At 43.5% G+C, this 17,759-nt stretch overlaps 1 protein-coding gene across 2 annotated transcripts in view; it reads right to left on the reverse strand.

Annotated features, from left to right (window-relative positions):
- The window catches only part of SWAP70 (switching B cell complex subunit SWAP70), a 50,826-nt gene that overhangs the window by 14,612 nt on the left and 18,455 nt on the right, over positions 1-17,759 (reverse strand). For both annotated transcript variants that reach the window (XM_061462934.1, XM_061462935.1), the window contains 4 exons: positions 6,715-6,942; positions 2,300-2,446; positions 1,935-2,043; positions 3-184 (listed from right to left, as the gene is read on the reverse strand). In XM_061462934.1, coding sequence (XP_061318918.1) covers positions 3-184; positions 1,935-2,043; positions 2,300-2,446; positions 6,715-6,942 — 666 coding nt within the window. The remainder of the gene's footprint in view (positions 1-2; positions 185-1,934; positions 2,044-2,299; positions 2,447-6,714; positions 6,943-17,759) is intronic.

The raw sequence follows: 17,759 nt of genomic DNA on the forward strand, positions 1-17,759 counted from the left end.
ACCTTTCGCACAGTCTCCAGTTCCTTCTGCTTGTTCTCATTGGCCATTTGCAACTCTTTCATCTGCCGCTCCAACTCTTCGTGCTCAGCTAACAGCTTCTGGCGCAACAATTTTCGTTTCTGGCGTGCTTCTTTGTGGGGTGGAGGGCTCCCCGCTCTCAGAAGGTTTACAGTGGTCTGTATGGCTGGAAAGGAGCATGGCAGACCAAGGGAGAGAAACAGAACACCAGTGAAGGGAAATGCTAAACTTTCAGGATAGCTTTAATGAATAAATATTTGTGGTAGTGTGTTATTTGTTAGTTTGGGGTTTTTCTTACAGTATTTTTAAATCAGAAATAACTGTTGTCAGTGCTCCTAACTCTCATCGGGCTAGCTATCAACACAAACCAAAAGTGAAAGACACAGCTTTCATTATTGGCTGTTGCCTGCAAGGATAAGGTCTGGCAATTCCAATACTGATTTCTAACAGGCCATGGAGGTACAAGCAACTTGTACACTTAGGTGTAAAAAAACAAACAAACAAAAAAACACAAAACAAAAAAAACAAATGAAACAACCAAAAACCCCAACACTTCAAGACTTCCTACTACCCAGATTCAGCAACTCTAACGAGTTAGTAAGATGTTACCCAACATATGCGTCACTTCTCTTGGACCAACCTCAAATCCTTTATTCTTACTGATACTGCAAGGGAACACATCCTCCCAGTAAGCCGCTTGCTCTCATTCAGTTACAGTCAATAAGGAAATATCCAGAGAGTACAGCTGAGGAGTGGCAGATGAATTTGATATTCACCAACTACAACTGCGAAAACATTTCTCCTCTTGGAACTAAGTAATCACAGAATCCTAAGTGTTGGAAGGGACCTCAAAAGATCATCTAGTCCAACCCCCCTGCAAGAGCAGGGTAACCTAGAGTACATCACACAGGAACTTGTCCAGGCTGGCCTTGAATATCTCCAACGTAGGAGACTCCACAACCCCCCTGGGCAACCTGTCCCAGTGATCTGTCACTCTCACAGTAAAGAATTTTTCCTGATGTTCACATGGAACCTCCTATGCTCCAGTTTACACCCATTGCCCCTTGTCCTATCACTGGACATCACTGAAAAAAACCTAGCTCCATCATCCTGACACTCACCCTTTACATATTGGTAAACATTGATGAGGTCACCCCTTAGTCTCCTCTTCTCCAAGCTAATGAGTCCCAGCTCCCTCAGCCTCTCCTCGTAAGAGTTTGCCCTTCGGAAATCCAGAAATGTGGCCATTTGCCATACATCTGACTAGTGCAATTAAATACATGCTTTAGGTAAGGAGGGAAGTGCAAATTAAAGCACACAGCTCTAAATATAGAAATGCTGCACATACTTCAAGGGCAGTGGCAACACTGGCTTTGCAAGGACTTCCACCTTACTCTGCAAAAGATGTATGTAACTGTCATTTGGCACATATGTCGGAAGGTGTTACAGAAGGTGTCAATTTCACTGTGGGAATAGAAAAGAAAGCCCTAATGGCCAGCTGTATCCTCAGCTCACCAAACCATACTACCCCAAGCAAAAGTAAAAGCAAAGCTAGTATTTTACTGTGCTGAAATGAACAAGCTTTCCCCTTCTTCCCAAAAGCAACAATTTACAATGTATTTCCCCTTCCCCATCCCTAGAAGTACAGCCAATATGGAAAAAGCAAACAACAATAACTATCCACTTCACTTTGGTTACAGCTGCCTAAATTAAGGCGCCTAAATGACAGAAAGAGAGTCCCTTTACACATATCCTTAGTTCTTCCTAAATCTCAGGCTCCGTAAAGATCCTTTCCATGTGCCCAAAACTGGGACATCAAAACTCACCAGACCAAGAATTTCAATTCTGAGCAAAGCACAGCTTCAAGACTTCAGCTTACCTTATCTTTCACATGACTAAGATTTTCGAAGCCTCACCTTGAATCCACTCCTGCTTCTTCTTTTTATCAGAGGCACTGATCTCAAAGCTTTTATCAAGACATTTTATGAGAAAAAGGCATTTCTTTCCATCTTTGTCAGGCAAGGCCTAGAATGGGTAGCAAAATGATTAGCCCTGCAAACACTGAAATCTAAGTTATATTGTCAAGTATACATATACATATACATATGCAGTTATTTGTTACAGAGCCACAAATAACAGCACTAAGAATCTTAAGTGCATTTATGAACTGGATTTTCTTAAATGAAGTAACAAAAGCTGTGCTAATGAAAGATATCGGACCCCCACACATAAAAAAGATTCATTCTTATCACGGTTTGTTGTTTGTTTGGTCCTTTTTCACCTCTACACAACAGTTGCCATCCAGAATGATGTCTCCCTTCTTGTCCTTCAAATCTTCACTTACATAGTAGGAAATAATATTGGGTTTTAGCACAAACCATCGTTCCATCCAATTTTTCCTTTTGTGTCCTTTTTTCAGCATATAGCCCTGTAAAAAGCAAGAGATCAGCTGAAATGCCCAGCCTCCGTTGAACTGCCTGGTCTTTTGTTTCTATGGCTTAAAGGTTCAATAAAGCACACAGAAAAGTCAGCTCAAGACCCTAAACACTTCATCTATACACTTCCATTCCTAGTACAGGCACACTAGTACAGCCTAGTACAGCCCATGAGAAACTACTTACTCTTCTTCTGTCCAGATTTTAAGTAACTGGGTTACCTGAAGAATTGAACAATTATTATTATGCCATTATCAAGTCACCGTTATGATCCTTTTTGACGCTGAAGATGGATGAATGAACTGGGAGGCGGTGTGTCCACTGCTACCGTGGCAACTCCTGTGTGTCCCTGCCCAAGTTATTTGGTTCTTAAATTGTAGGAACCTGTTCTGACCTAATGGTGAGATCCTATCAGACCACAAAGATGTGCTTTTAAGTACCATTGCTGTGGAGCAACAGAAAAAGACAAGAGTCCACTGGGCAGAATCAGCACATCCATACAGCCATTTCCCTGAAATCTTAAAGGAGCTAATGATTACTTTCAAGGTTTTTTTGTTAGACAGAGTTAACCTTAAGTAGCCTTCAAGAGTGCACACTGCATGTGAAGGATCCAGCACCTCTTATTATAGCAAACAACTTTCGAAAGTACAGGAATGAGAAAACAAAAGCAACAAAAATGCATGCGAGAAAGGCAGGAATGTCAACACATCGCTTTTCTGCCTTAAAAGAGTTTCTTTTCCATTTCTGTCTTTCAGACATGATTTTAAAATAGTGAATCCACTCCTGGCTATTAACTTCAAACTGATAAATACTTGAATCAAAATTTCCTTATTTCCCCTCAGTAACTTAACCCTATTGGCAATATCTGTTAAAATCATAAAGCTGGCACTTTTGTATTCCCACCACCAAATACACACTGGAGTTAACTCTGAAGTCAAAGACACAATTCATCCTCTCTCCATAACTTTAAAGCACATAATCCTCCATTAAATTAGCCAGTAAGGACAGTGACGTTCTCTTTGATGAGCTTTAATAGTTTTCTTCAGTCAGAGACGTGTTCAAGGTCAGATTTACGGGGCTTGGAGCAACCTGGGTCTAGTGGAAGGTGTTCATGCCTGTGGCAGGGGGGTTAGAACCAGATGACCTTGAAGGTTCCTTCCAACCCAAACCATTCTATAATTCTATGACATTTGTCATTGCTAAGACTCACTTGTAATACCTTAATGACAGCTGTTACTAGAAATCAGTTCTATGTGGATTCACACACCAGTGACAGATGTGGGCCTGTATCTACAAACTGAAAATCCCTGTTATGGGATACTCCCAGGGACGAAGCAGAAACACCTCTGTCCTGGGAGTGGCTCTACCCTGTCAACATACCTATTTAGCTGCACCCCACTAAAGAAACAATTCCATATAGGATACTTCAATGAGTATGTTAGAGAAACTGGTAACAGAACCATACTCCTGGCATCTTTTTTGGATGGGATATGGCAAGACTGGGGGTGCCTGGATTTTAAAGGAACAGAGTTGTACCTTGATTTAAACAACGCTAAGTTTTGGCTCTCAGTATTTAATTTTCTTTGAAAGAAAATCCACTTGCAAGCCTTAACAAAACTATTTTGAAAGAAGATAAGCCCATACTTTGTCACTGAGCTTTATATACAGTTAAAAGAATAAAAATTAAAATCTTCTGTAATGACAATAAATAGGCTGGTATTATGATCAAATCATCCCAGCTGACCTCTATTGAGCATTAACATATCTAAAACAAAAGCAGCAATACTAAGTGCAGTTACACTAGTAACCCTGTTACACGTTACCTGGTGTTGCTATGGTGATTCAAAAACTCTGTCAAGGAAACGGATGCCTGGAGAATGATGTAATAATTGGTCATTCTTTCAGGCATTTTTAGTGATCTTATCCAGGGCACTGCTGTGACCTAGTCAGTTTTTAATCTAGAGTTTCGCCAGTATTTCTGCTATGTCTGCCCTTTCTGAAACCATAACCCCGATTATTTACATACTTATGACAGGCTTCTAACTTCAGAAAAAAGTCAAATCACAGATGAAACTGAAACACCTACATCAACATAGCTATGAACAAGCAGTACAGAAAGCACTGTATTCCAAGTATTCCAGATTAAGAGGATGAAAGAAGTTGGAAAGGAGACCAAGGAACATTTTTCTGTAATGGGTTTTAGCTACAGCAATTTTTGACACAAGACAACGAATAAATGTGTTGTGACATATTCAAGTCAAAAGTGTCTTTCTGTAGAGGCCTGAGGGAAATTAAAAGTTAGGACAGTTGGAGCAGCTCTTTTGCTTAAAACACTAAACAAAAAAAGAAACAACCCCTACACGTACAGCTTATCTATGCTCAGCTCCTCTAGCCAGTTAAACGTGGCCAGAACCACGGCCGTGCCTATTCCCCTGTGCCATCCCACCCCCTGCTCCAAAGCAGGAATGTGCAGAGAAACAGCTTTGTCCGCCGCCTCCGCACTTGGGTCTGAGGTCTGGGTGGTCACAAGGGCATGTGAAGGGCTCCCACAGCTTCAATCTTTCATGCCTTCAGTACAAGTCATAACCAGGTGCTTCCTCCACCCCACCCCCTGACACACTGAATTTGCTTTCAAAGCCAGGTCAGACTGGTATTTTCCCCTCAAATAGCTGCAAAATCTTTACCTATTATTTCAGTGCATCAGCAGCTTCTCATCTTGCAAGAGCCCACTGACAACCCCTGGGAATCTTTTCACACCAACCATCATGTGACAGGCCACCTCTTTCAGAAAACTAGTATCACAAATGTTAACTATCACTGCTACCCTCTATAGGCCTCAGGGATCCAGGATAAGTGTACAGTAAAAAGGGTAGTATGATGCTTGACTACAACATGTCATTCATTAATACCTTGAAGTAATCACAGACTTTAATAAACTGAACCAGACGCCTGTAAGTCACACAGGGAGCTCTGTCCTCCATTAGGCTAGTGACTGTCCAGGAGGTGTTGGGCCAAATCTTGACACAAGCTATTTTTATGTGTCAAGGAACTATTCAAAGACACTCAGACATCCTTGGGAAAGAGGCGCAGCCACTGAGAGAGGAAAGGAAGGAGACAGTAAAAAAAAGGTGGATAGGGAGGTGAAGAGAGAGCCACAATGCAGTATCAAAACTGAAAAGAAATCCGATTTCCTCACAAGCCTCAAGTGGAAGGACTGACCTGACACTGGTTATTTAATTTTTCATGGTATTAAACTCCTGAATGACTTCATTTTGCCCTTAACTGACTATGTGTCCCCAGCCCTCACCTCTAACAGGCAACCAGCTGTTAACAAAAATAGACTTTCGCATTGTTCTGTGGATATTCTGAAAGAATTTCCTGTGCCAAGACTTTCTGACATTTCTTCAGAACAACTTAGGAAAGCCTGCCTTTGTTTCTCTCCTCACCAAGAATCCAAGAAATCAAAGATGAAAAAAATTCTCTGTCCGTCAGGTAAGAGTCAATTTTAAAGAGTTCTCTAGGTAAGCTCTGCTGTGACAGGTATAGTTTCCATTAAGGAAAATACAGTTTTAAAAGCCATTGCTAAACTGGTAATCCAGCCACTGGAAACCCAAAGAAACTGATGATTGACAGACGTTTGATAAGAATATGAAGGCCAGAATGACTTCTCGTGTTTAAGAATGGATAAGCTGTCAGTCACATAGCCTGCTAAGCAGAACATGAAGAGAGGAAGCTCTGGAACTCTTCTACACCTTTCTGCCCAGTTTGAAGTGATACAACTTAGAAGCAGACCTTTCAGCTGGAGCAGTACTTCTGTCCAGAAGACCTTATTTGCATACAGACATGATCATCAGCACAATGTTTATTGGCTACAACATAACTGAAACTAAAATCCAGTATCTTCTAAGACTGAAGAGTTGTCACCAGTTTAAGAACTGACAATGTGTTGCAGCTATTCTGTCAGCTAATAAGCAGTTCATACTAGTATAAAAAGGTCACATTTCAAGACAGAGCACACGTCTTTTAAAAACACTCTCCCAACAAGCAACTCAATCGTAATAGTGCAACAATTACAGCAATCTGAACAGTAGCGCAACTTCTCTTTTTTAAAAATAAGCTCAGATTAAAGAACCTTTGTGTCATTTACCTCATTTCCCCTGCTCATTATGCATCAGGTAAAGAAATTTCAGTACAAGTTGAACATTTTCTAATTATGCATACATTTTTCTACTCCCAAGGATTATTTCTCTGTGGCTCTTACCTGTTTGAGTACATCTAATATGAGCTCATTAAAGACTTCATTGATTGCCATGGACACCGTCTGTCGGTCCATTCCTTTACTAAACTGCCCGCTGCCAATGAGATCAATCAGCTCCCACGCAGAAAGACCTTCTCGACTGGTGTTGAGAGCAATCTTGTAATGGTCAAACTGCTCCTGCTGCCAGCCTGCTCCCATTGCTTCAGTGAGTTTTTTAAGTAAATATTCAATCTGTACAGGAACACAAACAGAAATCAATCCTTTTCAGCAGGAATGGAAACCAAGTGTTTCAGAGGTGTAAGCTAAGCTTCCCTAGACTATGATTACAGCTGGATTCCTGCATTCACATGAAGGCTCCTAAGCGTAGGTGGTTTAGTTAGCAAAGAGTTTAGGCTCCTGCCTCAGTTGAACTTTTGACTGCCAAGCCCTTCCTGCAGCTACTTTCCATTATAAAGAAACAAAGAATTGACCTGTCAGCCTCTTTTAACATTTTAGATTCCTACAGAACACATGGGACCTTTCCTGCAACAGCTTCCAAAATACAGTTGGGAGCCATGGCTGAAGCGTGAGAAAGCAAGAAGTTCCAAAAAGTATTCTGGTGAGATAAAAAACAAATAAATTAGAAAAAGCAAGAAAAGATGGCAGTTTGAACAAGAAGTGAAATGAAAAACTACCAAGGTATGATCACCTATCTTAGCCTTCACCTGACCCCTCTTCTCTAGCTCTCAAGCACTCCATCACTGGACACAATCTTGGCAGATTGTATCAAGAAAAGTAAAAGGACATTTTTTTCACGTCCATTTTTATTGTTTCCAAAATAAAATCTCCTTTTCCTTTCATCTTTTATCATTCTGTAAGCATTACCATACACAGGATAATAACACTAGTCAAAATAAACACAAGAATAGAAAAGAGGGAAAGAAGGCTGGGTTTCTTCTTTTGTCTGGGTTTTTTTAATGTTTTAAACTCATCGCTGTTCGCTCTTTAAACTAGTTCCCAATATTTTAAACTAAGCCCATCTACAGCTTTGAGCATATGCAAAATGCTTTTAATGGCTCTTTAACAAAATAATTGGTGAGAGCCTTCCTACAAAAACCTCTACACAACAAAATAAAAGCCAGGCTTCTAATTTTATAGGACTGAAGTCAGAGCACACCAATTAGAGCATTTAATTTGTTTTTGAAGACAGACCAAGCTAATGTGGCTGCCTGCCATCTTGGGTAATGGCTCAGACTGTGTTTCTCCACTTCACTACCTTCAGCAACCAGCAAAGCCACCTGCACCCTCCCTAAGGAGGAAGCCTGGGGAGAGGGTGCTCAGTAATCACGCACCAGCCCACCACAGGGACAGGGGAGCACCAGTTCCACCAAGAGCTGGCCTTTCCCTCCAGTCACAAGACAGCACTGAGCCACTTCTGGGAGGTCAGTCCACAAAACCCCAGTGAGGGCTCATCCCAGCTGCCCTGCTTCTGTACAGGCACAGGGAGGGAAATGCCCAGACATGCAGAGGGAAAGCAACACGATTCTTTCAGGTTCTGCTGTGCACGTGGAAGTAACAAAGTTTTCCTCAAATGCTGCTTTTCTGAAGCATTTCTTCAGGTTGGTCCGCTTCACTTTCAGTTTGCCTATTTTAGGTGTGGTTTTGGAAACACCAAGAGTCTGAATCCTGTTATCAAAAATGACTAAGCTGTACAACATGAACTCATTGAAAAGTGGTGGAAACCAAATGACTTCTAGGACTTCTTTTTTCTAATCACCAATGCTAGTTCACCTCTGTTCCTCAGCACTGCTTGAAAACACCATGAAATTTCTCCTACAAGTAAGAAAAACCCTGGCTGAGAGAAAGATGATGCTTGACCACAGAACAAATTGATTTTCCAGCTACAGCTCAGAGTTACCTTTCAGCTTGTCTAACAGGCTTTTGAGCACCCAGCCTGAGAGATTTGGGGTTACAAAGAAATAAAGAAGTGTTTTTTCCCCACAGATTTCACCACAAGGACTCCAAGGTCTCAAGGGTTTGATGCAGCATGCACACTAATTCTGTGGCTGCTGCTTCTCTCTCTTGCAATTAGTACAGTTGTAAACCTCTTTCCTTTCCCTCGTATCTGTCATCAAGAAACACAAGCGTGTAGCAGAACACACTCATCTGTCAAAGCAGTAAATTACCAAAATCACCCCACAGATAGGGCAGCTTTTCTTACTGTTTCAGCTCAATAAGTGTTCTTAGACACACAGCCCCTACTCTAGTATCACATGGACTAATGCTACAGTAAAATGGAGAAGCTACTGAAAGCTGCTGCACGGTCTAGAGGAAAGTTCCTGCTCCGCTGAATGAGCAGCAAGTGCATATGAACCGCAAGGTGGGAACTGGGGGAAGCAAAGTCCCTCCCACTGTAAGTGAAGATCAGGTTCATGACCATTTGAGGAACCTGAACATACGTAAGTCTATGGAATGAGATCCATCCCTGAGTCCTGAAGGAACTGGCTGATGCAGTTGCCAAGCCACTCTGCATGATATTTGAGAAGTCACGGCAGTCAGGAAAGGTCCCTGGTGACTGGAAAAAGGGCAATATCATAACCATTTTTAAAAAGGATGGAAAGGAGGACCCTGGGAACTACCAACCTCAGCCTCAACTCTGTGCCTTGGAAGATCACGGAACAGATTCTTCTAGAGCTATGCTGGGGCACATAGAGGACAGGGAGGTGATTTGAGTCAGCCAGCAAGGCTTCACCAAAGGCAAGTCCTGCCTGGCCAACCTAGTGGCCTTATATGATGGAGTTACTACATCAGTGGACAAAGGGCAGGCTATGGATGTTGTCTATCTGGACTTCTGGAAAGCCTTTGACACAGTCCCCCACAACACCCTTCTCTCTAAACTGGAGAGATACGGATTTGATGGGTGGACTGTTCAGTGGATGAGGGTTTGGCTGCATGGCTGCATCCGGAGGGTAGCGGTCAATGGTTCAGTGTCTGGATGGACATCAGCGACAAGTGGCATTCCACAGGGGTTCATACTGGGACCACTACTGTTTAATATCTTCATCAAAGACATGGACAGTGGGATTGAGTGCACCATCAGCAAGGCTGCAGATGACATGAAGCTGAGTGGTGCAGTTAACACACCTGAGGGATGGGATGCCATTCACATGGACTTGGACAGGCTCAAGAGATGGGCCCATGCAAATCTCCTAAGGTTTAATGGGGCCAAGTGGAGGGTCCTGCACCTAGGGCAGGGCAACCCCTGGCATCAAGTTAGGATGGGGGATGAAGGGCTTGAGAGTATCTCTGAGGAGAAGGACCTGGGGGTACTGGTGGATGAAAGGCTGGAGATGAGCTGGCAATGTGCACTTGCAGCCCAGAAAACCAATTATATCTTGGGCTGCAATCAAAGGAGTGCGGCCAGCAGGAGAAGGCAGGTGATTCTGTCCCTCTACTCTGCTCTGGTGAGACCCCACTTGAAGTACTGCGTCCAGCTCTAGAGTCCTCAGCACAGGAAAAGACACGGACCTGTTGAAGAGGCTCCAGAGGAGGGCCACAAAAATGATCAGAGGGATGGAGCACCTCTCCATCAGGTGAGGGAGTTGCAGGGAGAGGTGACGGACAAGCTTAGGGAGTGGCGGTCTTCTGCCTGAAGAAGACTCCAGAGAAACCTTATTGCAGCCCTTCAGTTCTTAAAAGGGGCCGATGAGAAAGATGGGAAAAGACTTTTTAGCAGGGCCTGCTGTAATAGGACAAGGGGTGATGGTTTTAAACTAAAAGAGGAGAGATTCAAGGCTGGATAGGATGAAAAAGTTCTTTACAATGAGGGTAGTAAAATACTGGCACAGTTGCTCCTCATTCAATTCTTACTAGCAAAGACATGATCTGAACAGAGATCTCTCCAAAAGCAGCATTCAATCTGTACACAAGTGCTAACTGAGAGGGTACGAGGTTTTTGGTGATCAGCAAAGATGACTTTCAGCTCAGTGCCTGCCACCTTAGGAAAGCATCCCTACAGACAACACACCTGCACAGCTGCTTCACCCTCTCCATGCAGGCTGTGCATCCAGGCCTCCTCCTCACAATGCCAGGGCTCTGCTTGCCGTGGTCACCACTGCTCACATCCAGACTCTTCAACACAAGTCATAAAACAACGCTTTGAACTGGTTCCACACACAGCTCTGAATTACTGACATTAATATAATCACATGAGAGCAAGGAAATTTCAGCATGCCCTTCCAAGCAGACAACATGGAACTTCTACTAGATTTTCAGTAACAAATCCCTAAACAAAACAAAAACAACAACAACAAAAAGAAATAAAATCTTTAAAATGCGCTTTGCCAATTTTCACTCTCTGACACCCTTAAGTCAAAAAAATAATCCAAGGCTTTTGAGCACCAATTATAATAAATCCTCAGCATGCAGTTAGGGGCAGGAAGCAACTTACTTCCTACTTCAGACAAGTATTACAGGAAAAAAAAACAAAACCAACATCCAAAAAAAGTCCTTCCCGGCATGCAAGAACAGGAGCACTGTGAACTCATTTCAAAGCAAACCTCCTAAAACCTGGATCTGCCGAGCTGAAACAAGTTCTGGCATCAATGCAGAAGTAACTTTTTTTTTCGTCACTTTCAAACCATGTTCTGCCACTCAGCTCAGTCCCTCTGAACAGCATCAGTTCTGAACTATGATCCCGTACTTTAGCTGAAAGGAAAGCTAAAATTACTGAGGCTTAGTTAGGTATATAACATAACTGCCTGAATTCTAAGCAGTAATTAAAAAAAGAAAGCGATTAAAACTAATGAACTTCAACTTTAAAATACATTGCTCCAAGATTTCACAACCTGTTACACTGTTCGAGGCATGCAGCTCTCAAATGCCTTTGGTTAATTATCTCAAAGTACTAGGACTCACTTGCAGATAAAGGGACACACACAAGAAATCATACCCAAATAGACTTTTTTGCTTACACCACACCTTAAACAAATGGTCTGGAGAAGAAGCAATGCAAAACTCTTGGCTACTACATGTTATCATGTAATGCACTAAAAATGCGTCAACATATGCTTTCCTTTAATGTCATCTGTACACATTTCACCTTATTTTGATTATTAGAACAGATTTAAACAGTTACCAAGTCACTAATATGACCACAAATATGCTATAATCCCATTAAAGTACATAAAACATCTCATTATTTTAAAATACATTAACTCTTCTTAAATGAAAAGGACCTGTGCATATTACAACTTAATTTTTAAAAAAGCAAAAAACAACAAAAAAAAACAAACAAAAAAACAACCCCAACTAGCCAAACAAACAAAAAAAGAACCAAAAAAAAAACAAAACAACCCCACAAAAAAACAGTCAAGCTTTATCTTACATTCAGGTAAGTACATGACTAACCTAAGCCCCCAGAAAAGAATTACCTAACATTATCTGCTCCATAGTAACAGTGAGTGTTGCACTGGGGTATAAATGTGGAAACATGTGTGAGGTAAATATAAAGAAATAAGTTGCATCAATGTGGAAGCAAGTAAGAAACCATTCATTATGTGCTCAAATGAGGAACTTCTGAGAGCAAACGTTTCCTCTCCGCCACAAAGAGACATGTCAACTCAGCAAATAACTGACCAGTTCAGTTTACTGACTCAAACGCAACCTATTTTCATGGTTAAAAAGTAGAGTGTCAAAAAGTAAGCATGAAGCAACATTTGCTGTTATTCTGACTGGACCTGACTTCTGGATACAGACATAAAAACACAGGGTATTGCTAACACTACACACACCAGCATGGACCAACTGGTTCCACAGTATGACAAACAGCTTCCATCTCAAATCAACAGAAGCTTTTCAGCCAAAATTTTGCCAAAAGAAAACAAAAATTATATAAAGAACAGCAGCTCTTTAACATGAGCTATGCAGTCTGTTTGGAATCTTCTTTCAGAGGGCACTTAATTTTCGTATGTTTCAAAACCCATTTGTTGTTCTTTTCCAGGTATTCCTGGCACTACCCTCCATATGGAATGAAGTATTATAGATACTTAACATATTTCTCTGGCATACAAGTGGGTCTCTTGGAAGATGAAAAATGAAAAGTAACATCAAGGAGGCCTGCATGGCCAACAAAGTATGGCAGACAAGGCCATTCTTGTCTACATGAACTACTCTATAAGAGATCATACTATTTAAATAAGGTTTATGATATTAACAGAGAAGATGTAAAAAGTCTATTCACATTGTACAGAATTCTGTGGAAACATGTTACTGGGCAAGAGACATAAAAGCAATCATATCCGCTTTCACAGTCATCATCAATTCCTTCTTTTCATCCCATCAGAACATCACTTTTAAGTTAAAATTTGTTCCTTCCTTTCCAACAAAAAACTATGTTCATTGTCCACTGTCAACCATTACCTTTCTTTTTAAAGTTAAATTAGCATTAAATAGCACAATAAAGTTCAATTAAAAAAACTTTGTAACTTGTAAATCATAAAACCAACCTGCTGCATAAGCTAAAAACTGTCTGATTTTTTGCATCAATTGAGTGAAAGAGTAGCGAAATGGGAAGAACTGATGCAAGTCGTGACGAAAATCTTTCTAACCGCCATCATGAACTTGTACAGATCATGGGTCAATTAAAACCCCACACGAGGAGCTTTCATTCTAGTTGTATCAGGTTTGATTTTTTGCTGAACGGCCAAGCCTCAATCTGCAGTGTTTCATTCACTGTATCAGTTTCTGATACTAGAATGAAGAACCAGGAAGCAAACATGGCCACAACAAACCTTTTTCTGCAAGAAATGCCTCCAGAACTATCTGGTTAAACAATGCCAAGGCACACAAATGAGACTGGAACAACTAAGAGATGAGTTGTCAGGAAGGCTCATGACACTAGAAATATTCCTCCTCTTATGGCTACAGTTCTCTCCACCTTTCTTCCTTTTATTTTATCCTTCTGGTGGAACAGATAATGTCTGTACCAGCTGAAGGAAACACACACATCTGGGATGTCTGCATCTCAGACAATGTAATGGAAAAGATTGGTTGTGAGGATTGGAAGGAGCTCCCACCCAGCCCCCTGCTTTCCAGATGCATTAGCAGTATAGGTGCTTGGTAAAGCTCTGCCCACTGCACCAGGAGGCAGATCTGTTTTGTTAGCTGAGAATTGTATTGATTCTGAAAGCTGTCCAACAGCACTAATTTTAATTAAACCAAACAAATACAGCATTGTTTCCCTCCAGTCCATCGGAACCTCTCTGCGGATACCACATTTACCCAGTTCACGTAAGTATTTATTCTGCACGTACCAGGGCTCATCACCTGAAAGAGGAGGGACATTTTCAGATTTTATACCATTCTGTATTTCCCTGGGACATGAGCACCTGTGCAAAATAAAGTCTCCTAGCTGCTTCCAGCTGCCCACCAGTAAAGACAGTTGAGCATGAGGCCATTACCAGCTGAGCCCAGTGCCCCTGCATAGGCACCAGCCCCTGTCTCTTTGTGACTTGACTCAGAATCACAGAATAGTTAGGGTTGGAAAGGACCTTAGGATCACCAAGTTCCAACCTCCCTGCCATGGGCCAGGGACACGTCACACTAAACCATGTCATACAAGGCTCTGTCCAATCTAGACTTGAACACCACCAGGGATGGAGCATTCACAGCCTCCCTGGGCAACCCATTCCAGTGCCTCACCATCCTCACAGTAAAGAACTCTCTCCTTATAGCCAATCTAAACTTCCCCTATTTAAGTTTTAATCCATTACCCCTTGTCCTATCACTACAGTCCCTAATGAAAAGTCCCTCCCCAGCATCTCTATAGGCCCCCTTCAGATACTGGAAGGCTGCTAGGAGGTCTCCCCACAGCCTTCTCTTCTCCAGGATGAACAGCCCCAACTTTCTCAGCCTGTCTTCATACGGGAGGTGCTCCAGTCCCCTGATCATCCTCGTGGCCCTTCTCTGGACTTGTTCCAACAGTTCCATGTCCTTTTTATGTTGAGGACACCAGAACTGCACACAATACTCCAAGTGAGGTCTCACAAGAGCAGAGTAGAGGGGCAGGATCACCTCCTTTGACCTGCTGGTCACGCTCCTTTTGATGCAGCCCAGGATACGGTTGGCTTTCTGGGCTGCGAGCACACACTGAAGCAGGCTCATGTTCAGTTTCCCATTGACCAAAACCTCCAAGCCCTTCTCTGCAGGGCTGCTCTGAATCTCTTCACTGCCCAATCTGTAGCTGTGCCTGGGATTGCTCCAACCCAGGTGTAGAACCTTGCACTTGGCTTGGTTAAACTTCATAAGGTTGGCATTAGCCAACCTCACAAGTCTGTCGAGGTCCCTCTGGATGGCATTTCTCCCCTCCAGCGTATCAACCAAACCACACAGCTTGGTGTCATCGGCAAAGCTGCTGAGGGCACAGTTAATCCCACTGTCCCAACACCGATCCCTGAGGGACACCACTCGTTACTGTCTCCAGCCAGACACTGAGCCATTGACCACAACTCTTCGTGTGCAGCCATCCAGCCAGTTCTTTATCCACTGAATGGTCCATCTGTCAAATTTAGAGACAAGGATGTCGTGTGGGACAGTGTCGAACGCTTCGCACAAGTCCAGGTAGATGACATCAACTGCTCTACCCCTGTCCATCAGTTCTGTAGCACCATCATAGAAGGCCACCAAATTGGTCAGGCAGGATTTCCCCTTAGTGAAGCCATGCTGGCTGTCACCAAGCACCTTGTTTTTCATATGCCTTCCAGGGGAATCTGCTCCAAGATTTTGCCAGGCACAGAGGTGAGACTGACTGGTCTGTAGTTCCCTGGCTCATCCATTTTCCCCTTCTTGAAAATGGGGGTTATATTTCCCTTTTTCAAGTCGTCGGGAACTTCACCTGACTGCCATGATCTTTCAAATATGAGGGACAGTGGCTTAGCAACTTCATTTGCCAGCTCCTTCAGGACCCACGGATGGATTTCATCAGGTCCCATGGACTTGTGCACATTCAGGTTAAGATGGTCTCGAACCAGATCCTCTCCTACAGTGGGCCCAAGGTCTTCATTCTCACAGTCCCTGCGTCTGCCTTCCAAGACTTGGGTGGTGCAGTCAGAGCTTTTGCCAGTGAAGACTGAGGCAAAGAAGTCACTGAGTACCTCAGCCTTCTCCAAATCCTGTGCAGCCAGTTCTCCCAATAGCTTCTGGAGGGGGCCCACATTGTCCCTAGTCTGTCTTTTATTTGCAATGTGCCTATAGAATCCCTTCCTGTTATCTTTCACATCCCTAGCCAAGTTTAATTCTAACTGGGCCTTAGCTTTCCTAACCTGATCCCTAGCTTCTCGGACAACATCCCTGTATTCTTCCTATGCCACCTGTCCTCGCTTCCACCTTTTATAAGCCTCTTTTTTCCCTTGAAGTTTCCTTAGCAGCTCCTTATCCATCCAAGGAGGTCTCCTGGCCCTCCTGCTGCACTTCCTTCTGGTTGGGATGCAACACTCCTGAGCTTGTAGCAGGTGATCCTTGAATATCAACCAACAGTCTTGGGCCCCCCTGGCCTCTAGGGCTGTATCCCATGGAACCTTACTAAGCAGGCTCCTGAAGAGGCCAAAGTCTGCTCTCTTGAAGTCTAGGGCAGTGAGCTTGCTGCATGCTCTTCTCACTGTCCTGAGGATCTCAAACTCGACCATCTCATGATCGCTGCATCCAAGGCTGCCCTGGAGTGTCGCATTTCCAACGAGCCCTTCCCTGTTGGTGAGCACGAGGTCAAGCACGGCACCTCTCCTTGTCGGCTCCTCTATTACTTGCAGAAGGAAGTTGTCTTCCACACAATCGAGGAACCTCCTGCATTGCTTGTGCTGGACCGTACCGTCCTTCCAACAGATGTCAGGGTGGTTGAAGTCCCCCATGAGAACAAGGGCCTGCGAGCGTGAGGCTTTTCCTATCTGTCTATGGAGTGCTTCATCCGCAGGTTCTCCTTGATCAGGCGTCTGTAACGGATCCCCACAGTAATGTCTCCCATAGCTATATTCCCTTTAACCCTGACCCACAAACTCTCTGTGGACTGCTCACCTGTCCCCAGACAGAGCTGCATACTCTCCAGCCTATCCCTAACATAAAGGGGAACTCCCCCTCCCCGCCTGCCAGGCCTGTCTTTCCTAAAGAGCCTGTAACCTTCCATTCCAACACTCCAGTCGTAGGAGCCATCCCACCATGTTTCTGTGATGCCTATTATATCACACCCCCATAGACGTGCACACATATCTAATTCCTCTTGTTTGTTCCCCATGCTATGGGCATTTGTATAGAGGCATCTGAGCCGAGCTCCAAATGAAGCCGGCTCATTGGCTGGAGCGGCTGGGATATCTCTACATTGCTCCGAGCACTTATTATAGGTTCTGGCAACTGACTGGGTGTTTTGCGATGGAATGATGCCTCCTTCCCTCAACACATCTAGTTCAAAGCTTTCTTGACCAGCCAGGCAAGCCTCCTACCAAAACCCCACAGACCAGCTCCACCAGCCCCCACTAGACCTGGCCTCCTAAATTGCGTCCCGTGTTCTAAATACCCAAACCCCTGACTATGGCACCACTGTTCTAACCATTTATTAACCTGGCCAATTCTCCTAGCCTTTTTAAGGTCCTCCCCTTTATCCTGGAGAATTGATTAAAAGACTCTCTGGGCTCCAGGGCCCCTAACCACCTCCCCCAGGGCTCTGTAGTCCTTCTTTATGTTCTCCGGGCTACTGCTATCTATATCACTAGCACCCACATGGATCACTAGAAGTGGGTAATAGTCAGTGGGACTTACTAGAGCAGGCAGCCTCTCAGCAACATCCCTGATCCGAGCCCCTGGTAGGCAATGCACCTCCCTTGAGACTGGGTCAGCCTGACAGATCAGTGCGTCTGTGACTTCTCTGCGTAACAGATGGATCCTCTCAACCTTGAAGTCACATCCCAAAACTGCACACCTGAACCCAAACTCGTCCCCATGTGGGACTTTACTGACCTTATTTCCCTCAAGTGCAGACCTGCCATCTCTCCCACCACGGCAAGTGAGAAGCTGTCTGGCTTTCA

This window comes from Pezoporus flaviventris, unplaced genomic scaffold (genome assembly GCF_033815535.1).
Source record: "Pezoporus flaviventris isolate CSIRO_AGI_PZ_B2104156 unplaced genomic scaffold, CSIRO_AGI_Pfla_v1 ptg000036l, whole genome shotgun sequence".
Lineage (NCBI taxonomy): Eukaryota > Metazoa > Chordata > Aves > Psittaciformes > Psittacidae > Pezoporus > Pezoporus flaviventris.